Raw genomic sequence first — 16767 nt, 5'->3', positions numbered from 1 at the left:
CCTACCGCCCCACCAGGCCTGCCCTCCGGTCTATCGGCCACAGCCTCACTCCACCCCCACAGAAGAGCTGAGTGCTGGTGCCCCTTTAATTCCCTTCAGGCCACAGGCTGGATGGCGGGTGGCAGCACAAACTCGCTCTCCACGTAGATGCCGAGGTCCTTTGTCCCCGGCTCCGAGCCTCGAGTCCCCCCCCCCCCCCCACCGCGCCCCTCCCAGGCTCTCAGCCAGGGGTCCTCTCCACAGGCCGCACACGGGAGGACAGGCCCGGCCTGGCCACGGGGGCTGGGACCACAAAGGCGTTAGCACCACAACAGGAAGCGGGTCCTTCCTTCCTCAGGCAGCCTCAGACTGACCAGGGGAGGAGACGAGGGGCCGGGCGAGGGGGTGCGGACAGTGCAGGCCTTTGTCCTCGGGCAGGCGTGGCGGGAGGGCATGCAGCGGAGAGGCAGGTGGTAGGCAGTGAACAGCAGATCCCTCTGCTTTGGCGAGAGGCAGAATCCAGATGCAGGAGGGCGAGGGCCTGACTGCCAGGGGTCCTCCTGGCTCCTCCTGCAGGTACCAGGGCCCCTCCCAGGTGGCAGAGCAGAGCCCGGGGCACCCTCTTCCAATGGCAGGGAAACCCCCGCGGGCCCAGGCCCTCCCTGTCCTTCCACAGCAGAGCCCTGAGGCAGGGCCGGGGCCCGGGAGGGCGCACGGACTCCAGCGTGGAGGAAGGTTCCGGGGGGCATGGCGTCCTCTGGGGTGGGGGGAGGACACTGTGAGTCTCGGACAGGGGCAGGAGGCCACAGTTCTGAGGTGGTGGGCGCTACACGAAAGCCTCCTGGTTGGACGAGCCGTTGAGCTTGAGGAAAAGCTTGTCGTCTTCCCTCTTCTGCTGCAGCTGCCTCTCCAGCTGGCGCCGGTAGCAGATGAGGTAGAGGGGGAGGCAGAACCCCAGCAGGCTCATGACCAGCAGCCCCACGTTCACCTGGGGCGGCAGGGATGGAAGCTACCATCACACGGGGCAGGGGGCCAGGTGGGGGCTGTCCGATCCGAGACCCTCCTTCACACTCGAGTTTGGGGCAGGGGAGAAAGTCCCAGGACAGGAGCGGAAAAACAAGCTGGAATGTCCCAGAGGCTGGAGGGCCACATTCCAGCACCAGCATTCCCTCCCTCCGGGCCTGCCCTCTGCCTCCCGGCACCCGTAGCCCTGACCTCAAACCTACTCATCTGAACCTCCCGGGGCTGGCGCAGGGACAGCAGCTAGATTCTCCTTATCTCACATCGGGTCCAGAAAGGGCCCTTTTCCCCTCCTGGCCAACCGCCAGGCACAAGGGCGCTCTGATTCCATCTGAGCCAAAGTCCCCAAACTTCTTGTCTCTGGGGCTCTGGCAGCCCCGGAGCAATGCCTCTCAGCTCAGCCCAGCAGAGCGAGCCAGGAGCCTGTCACCCGCTGCCCCTGCCCTTCTTACCCACAGAGGGTCTCCCTGGAGGGGGCCCATCATGGCCAGGAACAGCGGCTGCTGCAGGAGAGCGAAGAGCGCGCTGACCAGGGACTGCAGTCCCGTGAGGCTGCCAAACTGGGTGGAGGGGTACCTGCAGGGCGACAGACAACCCGTCACCGGAAGGCACTCCCAGGCTCTCCAAACGCCCTGGTCTCGGCCTGGCCCCGGGGGCGCTGGTGCCAGAGAAGAGGCAGGATGAGCCTCAGAGAATGACGGGCAACTAACTGCCTTCAGATTACGTTCCGCTCAGCAGCTGTGCAAAGTGAAATTCCCTTTTGCACCAACCTAAGGCCCTAGACCAGGGGTCTTCAAACTTCTCTCATTATGAGAATCACCTGGTGGAGTTGTTAAAACACAGATTCCCGGATCCCAACTATAAGAAGTGCTATCAGGAATCTGTGTTTTAACACCTCCACCAGGTGATTCTCATAATGAGAGAAGTTTGAAGACCCCTGCACCCTGGGGAGGACCCACCCTGCCCAGGTGTGCCCGGGCCTGTGGGTGCCTGGCTGAGCTGAGTGGCGAGTGTGGTGCCAGCGGGAGCTTGGGAAACAGGCCGAGGGAGCAGGACGGAGGCCGGGCCGGGCTCTGCAGTGCCCTCATCTAGAGGGGTGTTGTGTAATCACGGAAATGTGGCATCAGAGCTCTTGGCGACTGCCTCAGACCCTGCCAGGCAGCCGCAGCTTCCTCCAGGCTTGGTGGGTGGGGGACCTGGTGTGACCCCCATGCAATGTATTGGGAGGGGGAGAGAGTTCTAGCAAGCTCTTAGCAAACATCAGGCCTTGGGGCCCAGCGGTGGAAGGGGCTCCGAGTGGGGAACAATTTCATCTCTGGTCAGAGAGAGACAGTGGGTGGCGTTCAGGTTCCGGTTTTTGAAACCAGCCCCGGCCCGAGGAGGAAGAAAGCTGTGGTTCCTTGTGCGTGGGGGCCTCTCGGGACAAGAGGCAGGTTTCGTTGTAGCCACGCCCCGAGAAGGCTGTGGGTAGGAGGCCAGCCCGGTGAGATTCTGGGTGAGAATGTCTGATATGTTCTGGGCTCAGCGATCCACGTCCCTGCTCCTGCTGAGGGTCATTTGAACGTCAATACGGAGCCTGGGGCAGCCGGAACCCACCCCGGCCTTCCCATGAGCAACCAGAGGCAGCCAACTCGGTGGAGCAGCGGCCCCCGGGGCACCATGAGCTGCACAGAGGTACTGCCTGGCTGAGGACTGACTTCGTGCTAAATGCCAAGGCTAGCGGGCATCCAACTGTTTGCCCACTGACCCACCTCCCGCCAAGTCTGGCCTTCCCCTGACACACCCAACAAAGCCCTGGTACCTGTCCCCGATGCAAGAAAATGAACCCTGAAAAGGCAGGCTGCCCCCCCTCAGGCCCGTGGTCCCACCACAAACGCCCATAAGCCCCTCCCTCACCCTGTCACCAGGCCACCGCAGATCCCAGGACTTACACGGCGGCGTACAGGCCCCCAATGGCAGAGTGGATGAATCCCCGCACAATTGTGTGCAGGATGAAGGAGAGGATCTGAGGGAGGGAGAACAGAGTGAGCAGGAGACGGTGCGGACCCTCACCCTGTGCCCCTACCAGTTCCTGGTCCTGAGCAACGGGGGCGCTGGCAGCCTAGCGTTGGCTCTGCAGGGCCAATTCCCGAATCTTTAGAATTCTTCAAGGCAGTTGTTAAACACAGTCATTATGGAAACTGACATTTTACAAACTTACAATTAAACAAATTATATTAAAGACACAGGTAATGAATACCCAAAACTTACCACTTTCTAATTATTTTGCTGTGTTACTATGATCTATGTTCTCAAGGTTTTTGTATGGTGGAAGGAAATACCACAGGATGGTGGGATACTGTGATTCTCTTACTAACCCCACAAGGGGTGATGTCATACTGGTTGAAAAATCAGCCTCGATGAGAGCAGTTACACCATGGAAATTGGCAAATTGGTAAAAGTCCCTGTACCCTGCCACAGCCCCATCAAGGGTCTGTTGTGAAATGTGTATCCGTAGCACTAAACAGGAGGTCACGAGTCACGACTGGATCCTGCTATTGCTGACCAAGGACTGTGGCGAGGTCTCCCTGCGGGCCCCCCCACCCCCCGTGCCGCGCCGAGGAAAGCTCTGCCGGTGAGAGGCACTGCTGGCAGGCTTTGCGAGTTCTGAGAAGCACTGGCTAGCGGTGCAGAGGCACAGGATTTGTCCACGTGGCCACCAGGACCCTGTTTGCTCTTCAGACAAAGGCCTGCCCTCCTCCTCAGCAGCCAGGACCTGTCCCTGGGACCGTGGGCAGTGGAGGGGGCAGAGGCTACTCCCTGCTCAAAGCCGGGGCTGTGCCCCAATGGACAGGCCCATACCTGGGCGGGCTCCCCCTTTCCACTTCAACTGCCCAGTTGCTTTTTCATAACTTTTCTTCCAATGAGAACTCAAAAAAATAAAAATAAAAATAGACTGTCCCCACTAGGCACTGCCCCTCAACTGGACAGGTGGCCAGGGTCTGCCAGTGCTGCAGAGAGGGCAGCCACCAGCGGGCCAGGGGGGCACTGGGGAGGGAACAGCATCCCACCTGGAACTGGTGCAAGTTTCCAGTGGTTTACTCTGATCGGCAAGCCCCGGGGTCAGCAGTCACGTGACAGTGCCCCTGGGCGGTGCACACCTGGTATTCAGGGTTCCTCAACACATGGCCACTTGTGAAAAGGAAGGGACTCTTGCTTTCATCTTGGACCAGGCTCACGATAACATCTGACCTCGGGCCACACCCACCTGGGAGCGAGGCCATCACTCAAGTCCCTTCAAAGTCCCTAATCTTGGGGGTTGGGGCCGGTACATGTTCATGGACCTACGGGTGGAGTCAGGGGGATGGTAATCTCTGCCAAATGTTAGGTTTCGAAAGCATCAGAAATCTGTGGAACGAAATTAAGCTTTTGAACCCAGATGCCAATCTTTTTCCACTCTCTGCAGTGGAGAGGCCTTGTAAGCATTCTTGTGTCTGAGGGACAGATGTTCCCACCAACACCAGATTAGCCAGACCTCAGATTTCAGTGGTTGAGCGATGCAAACTAAGTAGCTACACAACTACCCAGCACAGTTCTGGAAAATGGTATGCACAAAGCCTGGCAGGTAAGAGGCTCTTGGTATAAACAGCAGGGGACTGGTGAGTTGGTTGAATTAAATGAATGAAAAGCCACCATTTTCTTTGTCCCCTTTTAGTCTTGCACTTTTTAGTCTCATTGTACCCTTACCCCACCGGACCTCTCCCTTTCCCCATACCCACCTGTAGAGGCAGGTTAGGAATGAGACACGTCACCCCAAAGCCCACAAGCAGCACGTTGGTGAAGGCAAAGGCCCGCATGGCGTTGGTGACCTTCTGGATCTGCCGGTCTCGCTTCTTCTTCGTCTCGCCTCTGCAGACACAGAGTACACACTGGAGGAGGGTGGCCCCAGGAGTCCCAGCTTGTAGACAGCTCAAGACTCAGGCCACCCACACACTTTAGGGACCATTGGAGCTAGACCTCCTGCACTAGGGACACTCCCACTGCACCCCTTTGACTGAGCGCTGAGCATGACTCTCAGGGGACAGGTCAGAGATGAAAGGTATGACATCAACACCCTGCTCGGCTTCAGTGAAGACTGAGCTCAAATGATGAGGAGGGAAGGAGCAGAGTGTGCCCACGTTAGGACGAGGCAAAGCCTCGCTTCGTCATTGGCTTCAACGTCCCCCAAATCCTGCGGGAGCTGACGGTAAGGCAGGTAACAAGTCCAATGGGAAGGGAGTGGCTTTCCCCTTGGGCGAGCAGGAGGTAGTGACACAGAAACAAATGGGCAGCAGATGGAACTGGAATGGGCACAAACCACCTCTTGGCGGTAGGACCTGACCTAGATAACAAAGCCTTCTCTGTAATTACTTCCTTGTGGATCCACCAGCACCGATTCTGTCTCACCACCCACAGAAGCCCTGTGGACAGCTGTGTGGCTCCAAGGAGGAATGCCAGGTGCTGGGGGATGCGTAGGGATTCTCAGGCCCACCGCTTCCTCGGACACGTTATTCAAACTCCTAGCTTCCAGTCCCCCATCTGTAAAACGGGTGTCACACCAGCACACACCTCCTCGAGGTGCTGTGAGGCTTAACTGAGATGGTGCATGAAGTGCTTGGGACAGGGCCTGAGACAATAAACAACAGCTTATTATACGAAGGTGGAGTCACAGAAGACAGCACTTAACTCATCCTCTGATCTTAGGGCCCAACCCTTACCTAAGGTAAGGCTCCGGTGCCTTATTGAAGGCTCGTGATCATGAACAAATCTATTAACACCTATTACAGTTACGGTGACTTACTGTTCTCGCAATGGCCTGAGCCTCTAGGCAAGGCAGCACTGAGTTAGGGCCCTTCACCCGCTGTGCTTCTCATGCTGAGCATCTGAGTGTGGTTCTAAAAGCAGAATGGTTTGACTGCACACTGACCTTCCTCTTGTGTCTCCTCTTCTTTTATCTAACTCAGTGCTCCCCAATCCGCAGCCTACCATGAAGAAGCCACAGCCCTGACTGTGTGCTGAGCTGAGCAAGCGAGTGTCTTAAAGCCCCGGGGAGAGTAGCCTCGGGCACCTCTCGCGCCTCTCCTGCTTGCTACAACCTGCCCACCACACACACCTGTCCCTGCCTAACATCTGGGGGGGGGAGGGGGAGAGGAGACACGCTTCTTTCTCTGGGGCCAAGAGCCAGGCCTGGGTGCTGCCTACGCACTGGTTGGCGTCTTTCTCCTCGGGCTCATCTGTGGCATCTTCACACTCCTTCATCCTCCAGTCCATGATGTAGCCGATGATGGGGGCCGTCAGCAGGCAGAGGAGCTGGAGCACACCGAAAATGGAGGTATAGAGGCTCACTGGGGAGGAAGAAGGCTGTGTCACGGGGGGTTCCTGACCGAGGCCGGGCGCGGGCACCGGGCAAAGCCCGAGACCCCACAGGTCATCCCCAGACCCCCCTCATGTCACTGCGGATCTGGAGGGGGGCCAAGACCTTAACCTCCGAGGTCAGAGCTGGCACGGGGGTAGGCACCCTATTCTAAGGTGACCAGACGTCCCGATTTTTAACAATTTGTCCCGCAGAGTTTTAAAAACAGTCCCGAGTTTTGGAAAGAAGATTTTTTTTTTTGATGTATAAAAAGCTTTATTTTACAAATCAATTTAGACAAACCAAGGATGCCAATAGGAAAATGGCCAAAGAACAAACCAGACTGTGCATAAAGAAAAAAATATAATAATGTTCAAACTCATCAAAATCGAACACATGCTACTTTTTTTAACCTATAATTATTAGAAAACTTTTTTACTTTTTAATGCTCAAATGTGATAAGAACACAGTGATACAGAACTCTTATATTATCGGTAAGAGTATTATTTAGTATGAATGTTCAAGAAATAATCTGGCAGTATGTATCAAAAACCTTAAAAGTGTTCATACCCTTTGAATTCTACTTTTTTTTAATAAACCTTTATTATTCATATTATTACAAAAGTTCCTCATTTTGGAAAGAAGATTTTTAACAATTTGTCCCGAGTCCCGCGGCTAAACAGGCAAATTGTTAAAAATCGGGACTGTCCCACCAAAAGCGGGATGTCTAGTCACCTTACCCTATTCTGTTCTCCAAATCCCCTGCTTATTCCCAAGAAGCAGCAAGGGAAATCCAGTGTCACAATGGCTCCGCCAGGCGCTGCGGGACGTCTCTGACTTGGGAGCCACAAAATGACAAAGCCTGTCCGGAGGCTTGTATAAGACTGGCCATTACTCCGCTGCCTTAGAAACACACCAGGAGCGTGTCACTCACAGGGATCCCACGTAAGGGCTTTCATCCTCAAAGAGCTCAAAATCAAAATGGGATTTTGGTTTTTTTTTGGGGTGGGGGGGCAAATGGAAACTGAAAGTTGGCTACCTCAGCCCACCCACCCCACCCACAGCTCTGCCCGAGAGGAATGTTTGCATTCAAAGGAAGGCCTTTCTCCACTGAGCAGAGACTGGCTGGGGGGGATGTTGCAATGCTCCCCGACAGTCCCCACTGCTTACCGGCAGCCATCACTGCATCAAGAGAGCAAAGTGAAAAGGCAGAAAGGAGCAGTTAGCAGCGGAAATCTCAGGGATTGTTACAGGGAGACGGGCAAGGAGGCTGGCTAGCTCTGGGCCCGGCATACAAGTCATTTCCCCCCTCGACCTGCCTCTCAGAGCACCCATGGGTGGCTGGGCTGGAGCCAGGCTTTCAGGAGAGGAGGTGGGAGGGGGCCCAGCGCGGGCGCCTGCTGACCTCTTGTCTGCCGGGGTCTCAGTCATGTGCAGTCGGGCCCAGTCACGGGCGGGGCTGGTGAATCAGGCCTGTGGTTTCCCAGGGACCATGATGGGAAGTAGTGTGGGTGCAAAAGGCTGGGCAGAACGCACTGTCGCGTGGCCCTCTGGGAACACTGCTCTGTCACAGCTGTGCTCCGAGGGCACGAGAGGTCAGACACGGCATCCCAACCCCCAGCAAAGCATCTGGCACCACGGGTCTCCCCGGACACCAGGGCTGGTCTCCTGTCCACCCAGCGGCCCCCTGACCCCGAGGCACAGTCCGGGTTGTGGGGGTCATGCATAACAGCTCCCGGGAGCAGGATGGGGAAAACTGATGCCCTGTCAGCTGCAGATGGTATTTCCTGGCCCCACTTCCTCTCCTTCGTGAAACGGACTTTCTGAGTGTGGGAAACAGTGAAAAAAGAGCAGCAAAGGATTCCTCAGAGAACTTGAGTAAAAAGCCATGGCTCAGCAGCAGGCAGCTTTGCCTTCTCAGGGCCAGGGAGGACCCCTCGCTGGACCCCCTGGGGTCTCCACCTCCCTGGGCCTGAGACTGTTAAATAGAGGGTGTTGAGACATGACAGATCAGCTTTCCCCGAAGCTCAGTCCACAGATTTTAACGAGAGTTACACAATGAAACCGCTCCTGCGGTAGAAATAAGGGGGACGTCACTAGACTCAACAAAGCCAAGTAAGTCATTTTTTTCCTGTAAAAAGCAGGGCCTTCCCTATGTCAGCATTCATCATGAAATGTGCAAGGGCACGTGACAGCGCTCCTCCACGGGCCCTGTGCACAGTGGAACCAGTGTTATCTGGCGCCCGCGTCATCTTCCCCATCGCGCCGGCTGGGTCCCTTCCACAAACTGCATTTGTATTTGATTCCTTACACACACACACACACACACACACACACACACACACACCTCCGCCCGAAAACAATTACACTAACCAAACGCTGTCAATAAAGAAGCATTTACCGAAGGTGTTTGTCCCGCTCGGGGTGACTAACGCTGACTCAGCGAGGCCCTGAGGAAGTACTGACTTTCCTTGTAGAACCAAAACCTCTAATCTGCTCCAGCCCTCGGTGCTGTTTTGGGAAAGTGGTGTGCGGGTTATCAGTTTTGTTTACCAGCCGGAGCAAGTCTGGACTGGATCGCACATGTGAGGAAGCTCCACTCGGCTCCGCTGCCAGCCGGGGGGCGCTGATCCCAGTGCCGGCCGCCGTGCCCCAGTCTCCAGCCGAGCCGGCCTGAGTCCCACTGCCCCCACCCCCACCCCGCCCCAACGCTGCGGTCTCCCAGGGGATTCTGGCCTTGGGCTGGCTTGGCTGCCTGTCAGCGGGTTCTCAGGTAGAGTGCTCAGTTCCCAGTAATGTTTTCATTCACAGACACGCCAACCTGCTCCTCAGGCAATGAAAACATACACCTCCCTCCCCAGATGCACACAGTTATTCTAGTCCTCCCTTCCTCCTGAACCGGGAATCCCTAATGGGACTGCGATGAAACGGCCCTGACCAGCGGGGTCACTCGGACGCTGCCATTTCCCAGCCCCGCCGGCGGGCGGCGGGCTCGACCTCAGGCGGCAGGAGTGACCACCAGTGGGGGAGGGGACCCTCTTACGGGGCGGTGCTCCGAGGCCCAGGGCCGCCCACCTTTGTCCTGGTCCCCGCTGACCAGGAACTTGAGGATGCTGTTCATGGCGCCCATGTAGAAGATGAGCCGCAGCTGCGTGACGCACATGGTGACCAGGCTGAGCAGCAGGATGGGGCTGAAGATGCTGTGCATGAAGGAGGGCGCCGCTGCGGGGAGAGGGCACGGGGTTCAGGGACAGCCGGGCCCCGACCTCCACGGCCCACAGCCCACCTGGCGTTCAGGGGCCCGTGTGGGGAGGGGAGGCCGGTTCGCTGACCAAACCATTCCCTGCTGGCTGGGAGGAGGGGCCCGGTGAGGTTAAAGGGGGCGGGGGGGTCCCAGAGTGGGGTCACCCAGCTGTGTAAAACAAGTCCCGCATCCTCTCTGAGTATGTGAATGAAATGGATTAGTGACTGGTATTTGTCATCTGAACCCCGGGGTGGATGGTGCTGGCCGCCCTTTTGGGATGAAGTGGCGATTAAGTGAGATGAGACCCACAAAGTCCTCAGACGGTGCTGGCCCCCTGCGGCCAGGGCTTCCAGATCCGGATTGGCCCCCCTCCCTGTGCTGGGGGTGTGGGTGTGGGTGTGGGTGTGAGTGTGGGTGTGGGTGTGGGTGTGGGTGTGAGGCGGGTGTGGGTGTGGGTGTGGGTGTGGGTGTGAGGCGGGTGTGGGTGTGGGTGTGGGTGTGGGTGTGGGGTGTGGGTGTGGGTGTAGGTGTGGGTGTGAGGCAGGTGTGGGTGTGGGTGTGAGGCGGGTGTGGGTGAGTGCAGGTGTCCCTGCTAACGGGTCAGGAAGGCGAGGCCCCGGCGGTACCTGCAGCATCGGGCTTGCACTTGACCTCCAGGTCCACGGTGGACAGGCAGAGCTTGTGGCCCTCCTGCAGGGCCGCCTGCTCCTTGTGGCTCCGCATGGAGCTGCCCACGCTCAGGCGGCGCCCCACGGTCGTCACCTGCTTGTAGAACTGCTTCCCTGTGATCTTGTGGTCGAAGCCCAGCCAGCTGAACTTGATCTTCACCCTGGACGCCACAGGAAGTGCCCGTCAGTGCCGCCCGGGGCCCTGACTGGGGCGGGGCTGGGGACGGACGGCATGCCACTTACGTGTAGTCCATGTCCTCTGGCCCCGGGAAGGGCTCCAGAGGCCAGTTAAAGAAGCAGTTGAGGAAAACCAGGCCGGAGCAGCCGGCCCAGACCACGAGGATGATGATGAAGGAGACACCAAAGTCGTAGATGACCTGAAAGGCACGGCGGGCGGGGGCGGGGCCCGGGGCAGAGTTAGCACCAGAGGCCAAGTGGGTAGCAGGCAGGATCACCTGTGCTGAGCTGCGTGAGGAGGCCCAGCCCAGTCCACCTGGGCGACTGGTCATCAGATTCTGCATCCCGAGTACCCCAGCTCACCCTGGCATGTCCTGAACCTTGGACAGATGTCCCTTCCTAGGAGAAGCCTTCCCTGACACCTCCGTCCCCCCCATCACGGACACTGGCTCCCAGTGAGCAGCCCTGGCTGAGAAAACCAATGTCTCAGTTAATGTACTCGCCCAGTGTCAGGGCAGCCCGAGGACAGGAGCCCGTTAGCCTTGTCCGCAGTTGTGTCTCCAGCATCTCCAAGGGCACGTGACAGTGTGAGAAATACCCGGGGGACGGACAGGTGGCTGTCTCGCCTTCCTCCTCGGAGAGGAGGGTGTACGACCGTCACCTGTCCTTGTGGTATTGCGGTGGGGGAGGCGGGAGTGACCCCCCTAGAGTGGCAGGGGGGAGCCTGCCGAGCACAGCATCTCAGCTGTAGCTGTCATGACTGCGAATTATTCCCAGAGCCCGAGTCCCCGGAGTCCTGGCTCCCCAGGGCGGGACAGGCAGCAGCTCAGCACCGAGGCGGGAGGACGAGGCACAGGCAGGCTTCTCTGTACTCCGGAGTGAGACTCCCTAAAAGCCACAGGGCGGCTGGCCCCAGGCCCTCCACGCACTTGGATTCCCGGGAGACCAGCCCACAGCTGCGCCTTCTCCTCCTCCATGGCCCCCGCACCGCAGGGAACGGGACTGCCGGGTGCCGGGTGCCGGCGCCAGAGCAGGGAAAAGCCCCCTCCGGAGCCCCGGTGGGAGCGACAGGATCTGGAGGAGGAACCGGGGCTGACGGCCCGGGAGGTGCTGGCTTCCCCCTGACCCTGTGTGACTCCAGGCTCAGAATCCTGCCGGGGAGGGAAACAGCTGAACCAACTTGGCCCAGAGCAGCGCTCTGGCTAACTGCGAGGAGCAGCCCAACAACAACAGGCCTGGGGGTGGGGAGACGGGAGCTGGACTGGGGATCGGGGACAGACTCACCCAGCCCCTTTCTGCCCCCCCCACCCCCCCCCACCCCCCACCCAGAAATGCCAGGCAGCCTGTGGGGACGGCCTGTGGGGACATGCTTTCATTTTCCGTCCCCCAGGCCAAGTGCGGCTCTTTCCTGGCTCCCAGGTGCATCCTCCCAGGTGCGGGTGGCGGGGAGGGGCCGGCCTCCGCACCCGCAAGCATTGCTCTCCTCAGAGAGGGCTGGGGGAGCGTGGAGAGAAGCCTCTGTTCAGACTCTAACACAGAATAAATGCGCTGGGAACCAGCTGGCCACACCCTCACCTTGATTCCCGGGAAGGTGACTGCTGAGGAGGCATAGGATCCAATCATCAAGGCAATAAACGTGGAGCGAAGGTCGCCGAACATGTTGGGCAGCTGTGAGACAAGAGGCAAGGGCAAGTTCAGCGGCGAGAGGGGTGAAGGAGGGATGAAGGAGGGGGGGAGAGGATCAAGGCTCAGCAGGCACTTTTCCTTATCTGCTCTCCACCCTGGATTCACAGCCTTAGTCCAGGTAATGACTACGAACGGGAGGTTTTTCCTTCCCAGCCTGAGGTTGATGAGGGCAGAGGAGGAGCGCAATGCCAGATTCGGATCCCAGATGTGAGGACAGAGCCGTTGGGACTTCCTGGTTGGCAACTGTCCCTCCTCAATGCTTCCACAGCCCAGGGGCCTTCTCGTCTTTACAGGAAGACACTGAGATGCGAGCGAGCCAAGCTGGGAGACAGGCATCCCTCAGAGGGGGCAAGTCAGTTAAAAATAAGAATCTATTTGGGGACAAGAGTGTCATTCTTATAAATAAAAATATCAAGTCCCAGAAGGACCAGATGTCAGCAAAAGCTGCTTTCAGTTCTGAGAGAGTATATCTCTGGAAGGTGTCAATCAAAATTCTGCAGTTCCCTCCGCGCCGACAAGGGCACCAGCCTGGGACAATTTCTGCTTCGGAATTTCTAAGTGCAAAGACGGCCCCAGAAATCATCACCTGAGAAGGCCGGTGGCTAAACACGCTGGGGCTCTCCTCGAAGGGAGGCCACTCTTGCATCGCACGTAACTTTATTCTGGGCTCATTCGACATAACTTCAAAGCTGGAACCCTCAGCGATTCCACACAAACCCAGGCATGTAACATAGGGCACTGCAGCCACGGATTCAGACCTGAGGCAAAGCACCCCCCGCCCCAAATAAAACAGCCAGTCACCGCTTCTCTCCAGAACCTCGAGGAGGTTCCGCCCACTGTGCCTCGCAGAGGACTCCTCTCTGGACGCTAAGCCAGCCTATTTCATACTGTGTATATGTCCCCCTTCCTCACTTGTTTGCCATCATCTGGGGGTTTTACTAAACACGATGGCTTGCAAGCTGACCCACTGGTGCTGAACACAAGCAGTTTGAACTTGGCCTCACATCCTTTCTGCCCATGTTACCCACAATTAAAATGAATAGAGCCCATACCAAATCATCATGTTTTATACAATACAATGCTGTATGTGACTGTGTCTCAGTGAATCAGGGAAAAAACAAGGGACATCATCTACAGTAAAACCTTTGTGCTTCATATCTATTATGATCCTGTTCCTAACCTGAATTTCTGTTGAAAAATGTTAATACAGATCTGGTTTCTGAGACAGACCATTATAAGGACAATAGCATTTTTGAAAATAAGTTTGTGTTTTGTTTAGGCGTGTGTGTTTTTTTAATTGATTTCAGAGAGGAAGGAAGAAGGAGAGATAGAAACATAAATGGTGAGAGAACCATTGATTGGCTGCCTCATGCACACCCCCACTGGGGATGGAGCCCACAACCCAGGCATGTGCCCTGACCAGGAACCGAACCTTGACCTCCTGGTTCATAGGTCCACGCTCAACCACTGAGCCACGCCAGTTGGGCTGAAAATAAGTTTTAAATAAATTCTGATGTTGGGAAAAAAAAAACAAAAACTAAAAACTAAGAACTTTTGTGCTTTAAAGGTACATCAAGATTTGAAAAAACAATGCACAGAAGAGAAAATTTTTACGACTCACGTCTCTGATAAGGGACTTGTATCTAGAAAATATAAAGAACTCCTACAACTCAATAATAATAAAAAAATAACCTATTTTTAAAATGGGCAAAAGATAGGAATAGACATTTCTCAAAAAAAAAAAAAAAACCCCACAAAAAAACAAATGGAGATATACTCAATGTCATCAATCATAGGGGGAATAAGAATCCAAACCACAACAAGATATTAATTCATGTCCTCTAGGTAGCTACAATAAAAAGAAATTAGCTGATAATAATGGAGATATAGAGGAACCGGCCCTCACCCTGCTGGTGGAAATGTAGACTGGTGCGGCCACTTTGGATAATAGTCTGGCAGTACCTCCAACAGTTAAACAGAGTTACCGTATGACCCAGTCATTTCACTCCTAGGTAGACATCCAAGAGAAATTAAACAATACCCACACAGAAACTTGTACAGGAATGCCTTTAGCAGCCTTATTCATAATATCCCCAAAGTGGAAACGATATCAATGTCCATCAATGAATGAATGGGTAAACAAAATGTGGTATATCCACACAAGAGCGTATTAGCCAGCCACAAAAAGAAATGAAGTACTGACTCATAGAACAACATGGATGAACCCTACGAAAACACGTGAGGTGAAAGAAGCCAGTCACAAAAGACCACCTGTTGTATGACTGCGTTCACATGAAAAGTCCAGGCGAGGCACATCCACAGACAGAGAATAGCTCAGTGGTTGCCGAGGGCTGGAGTAGAGGAAGCTGGGAGGAAACAGGGAGGAAACGCTAATGGACACAGGGTTTCCATGTGGGGCGCTATAATTAATTATGCTGACAACTACACAACTGTGAATGTAATGAAGACCAGTGAATTGTACACTTTAGGTGAATTACGTGGCATATGAATTATGTCTCAATCACTGTTAAAAACAAACGAACATGAATAAGGAATTCAAATGTTTTGGATCCCAGAATTAAAAAGAAACACCAGCCCTGGTGGGTGTGGTGCTCGGTTGGTTGGGCGTCGGAAAGGTTGCTGGTTCAATTCCCAGTCCGGGTGCGTGCCCAGGTTGCGGACTTGATTCCCCTGTAGGGAGTGTGCAGGAGGCAACTGGTCGATGTTTCTCTTTCACATCAATGTTTCTCTCCCTCTCTCTCCCTTTCCCTTCTTCTCTAAAAGTCAATAAAAAGTCTTAAAAGAAAAGAAAGGAACATGAATCAGTCTAGGGCAGATGGTATGAGGCCCAGTAGGCTGTGCAGGCTCCCCAAAGAACTCCCAGCCCACAAAGAGCTCTTCTTCCCGCCCCGCAGTGGGTCCTCTGACCACCGGGCTTGTCAGGGAGGGGCAGAGAGCACCGGGGGCGGTGGAAATCCCCCAACAGGAGGCAGAGCATGCGATGTGCTCATGTGTGCCCAGGCACACCCAGGTGAGCACCGGGGCACCCATCTTACGCTGTGCACACGTGCTCCCAGGTATGCTGTGATTCAGAGGCCATGCCTCAGTTCCTGGGCTCACATATTTTGGCTTCTCCATGCTGGCTACTCCAGCAAGGCAGTGTGTAGGGGAGGCATCTCTGGGGCCATACCAGCCCCAGGGAGAGTCCAAAGACTGGTTCTGATTGTTCGGAAGGGGGGAACTGCTCCCACCTGGAATGCCACTCCAGCCAGGGCGGGTGGAGGAAGAAAAGGATTAAAGAGGGCTCAGAATCCACCTGAAGAGTAAATGGAGGATGCGAACAAAGGCTACTTGGTGCCGAGTCAGGCCCGGGAGACATTTTATGCAGTCCCTTTTATGCACAAAGGCTCAAACTTTCAACGGGGCCATGGATACTCCAGAGAAGCAGGCAGACAACCCTTTCTCTTTGTCCTTAAGCTCCAGCTTGTCCTAACCCTAACCCAGGCTAGAGGCCAACAGAACAACAGGGGCTTGGGGCTAATATGCAACTCGGATCTGATCTTCTGGAGTCTTCTCCCAACTAGATCCAGGACAGGGAAGAACAGAAAGCTGGGCAAAGAGCTGCCTTCCCATCTGCCCCTGGGGGAGACCCCCACCCTCATGTCTGGACAAGGACAGTAGCCTTCCAGGTGCCCTGCTTCTCCCAGCCTAGGACACTCTTAGCAACACCAAGAAAATTCTCCCCAACATGTGATGTTGGTCAGCAAGGTCATTACCAGGGGAGCATAGAGTCTCAGGGCAAACCATACCACTCAGTGTTCCCAGCATCAACATCTTGTATTTTAAGCTATGATTTTTTTTCCTGGTTAGAAGGGCAATGCATGCCCACTGTAAAACATTTGGATATACTTTGTTATACATAAAGGATAAAAAAAAAATCACCCTGATATAATCATGTTACCATTTCGGTATATTTCCCTTTAACTTTTTTCCTATAAATTCCTATAACTTTACACCAAAATTGGGATCATGTGCTAAATATTGTTTTATAAACTTTTTCATTTTTGCTGTATTATAAATGTTTTCTAAGTTCATATTCATCTTCAACATAGTTTGAGATAACTTTCTGCATTTCTCTGATGTTGGGCCTAAGGGCCTTTTATTTATTTATTTAAAAATATTTTTATTGATTTCAGAGAGGAAGGGAGAGGGAGAGGGAGAATGAGACAGAAACATCAATGTTAAGAGAGTAATCATTGATCGGCTGCCTTCTGCACACCCAACACTGGGATGAAGCCTGCAACCTGAGCATGTGCCCTGACCAGGAATCAAACCAACACCTCCTGGTTCATAGGTTGATGGCTCAACCATGGAGCCAGGCCAGCCGGGCCCTCAGGGCCTTTTTAATTTTTTAAAAAAATATAATTTATTGATTTTTTACAGAGAGGAGGAGAAAGGGATAGAGAGTTAGAAACATCGATGAGAGAGAATCATCGAATAGCTGCCTCTTGCACACCTCCTACTGGGGATGTGCCTGCAACCACGGTACATGCCCTTGACCGGAATCGAACCTGGGACCCTTCAGTCCACAGGCCGACGCTCTATCCATTGAGCCAAACTGG

General features: G+C 54.9%; 1 protein-coding gene and 1 non-coding gene across 11 annotated transcripts in view; one reads left to right on the top strand and one right to left on the bottom strand.

Annotated features, from left to right (window-relative positions):
• Positions 1-71: 71 nt before the first annotated feature.
• The window catches only part of SLC43A2 (solute carrier family 43 member 2), a 43401-nt gene continuing 26705 nt past the window's right edge, over positions 72-16767 (bottom strand). For 3 of the 10 annotated variants that reach the window (XM_045571018.1, XM_045571020.1, XM_045571022.1), the window contains exons 6-14: positions 12035-12127; positions 10526-10659; positions 10241-10443; positions 9446-9592; positions 7541-7552; positions 6224-6362; positions 4758-4887; positions 1452-1575; positions 72-967 (exon numbers count right to left, since the gene is read on the bottom strand). In XM_045571018.1, the coding sequence (XP_045426974.1) occupies positions 300-967; positions 1452-1575; positions 4758-4887; positions 6224-6362; positions 7541-7552; positions 9446-9592; positions 10241-10443; positions 10526-10659; positions 12035-12127 (1650 nt within the window). In that variant the 3' untranslated portion in view covers positions 72-299. Of the gene's footprint in view, positions 968-1451; positions 1576-2930; positions 3005-4757; positions 4888-6223; positions 6363-7540; positions 7553-9445; positions 9593-10240; positions 10444-10525; positions 10660-12034; positions 12128-16767 lie in introns of all 10 variants that reach the window. The other 7 variants (XM_036408640.2, XM_036408643.2, XM_036408641.2 and 4 more) reach the window with 6 other exon arrangements.
• On the top strand, positions 13301-13371 carry LOC118702622. The gene has a single exon (XR_004982784.1). It is a non-coding gene; the product is annotated as a small nucleolar RNA SNORD50 (small nucleolar RNA).

This window comes from Pipistrellus kuhlii, unplaced genomic scaffold (assembly GCF_014108245.1).
Source record: "Pipistrellus kuhlii isolate mPipKuh1 unplaced genomic scaffold, mPipKuh1.p scaffold_m20_p_39, whole genome shotgun sequence".
Taxonomy (NCBI): Eukaryota; Metazoa; Chordata; class Mammalia; order Chiroptera; family Vespertilionidae; genus Pipistrellus; species Pipistrellus kuhlii.
This window is presented reverse-complemented; position numbering and strand designations above follow the sequence as displayed.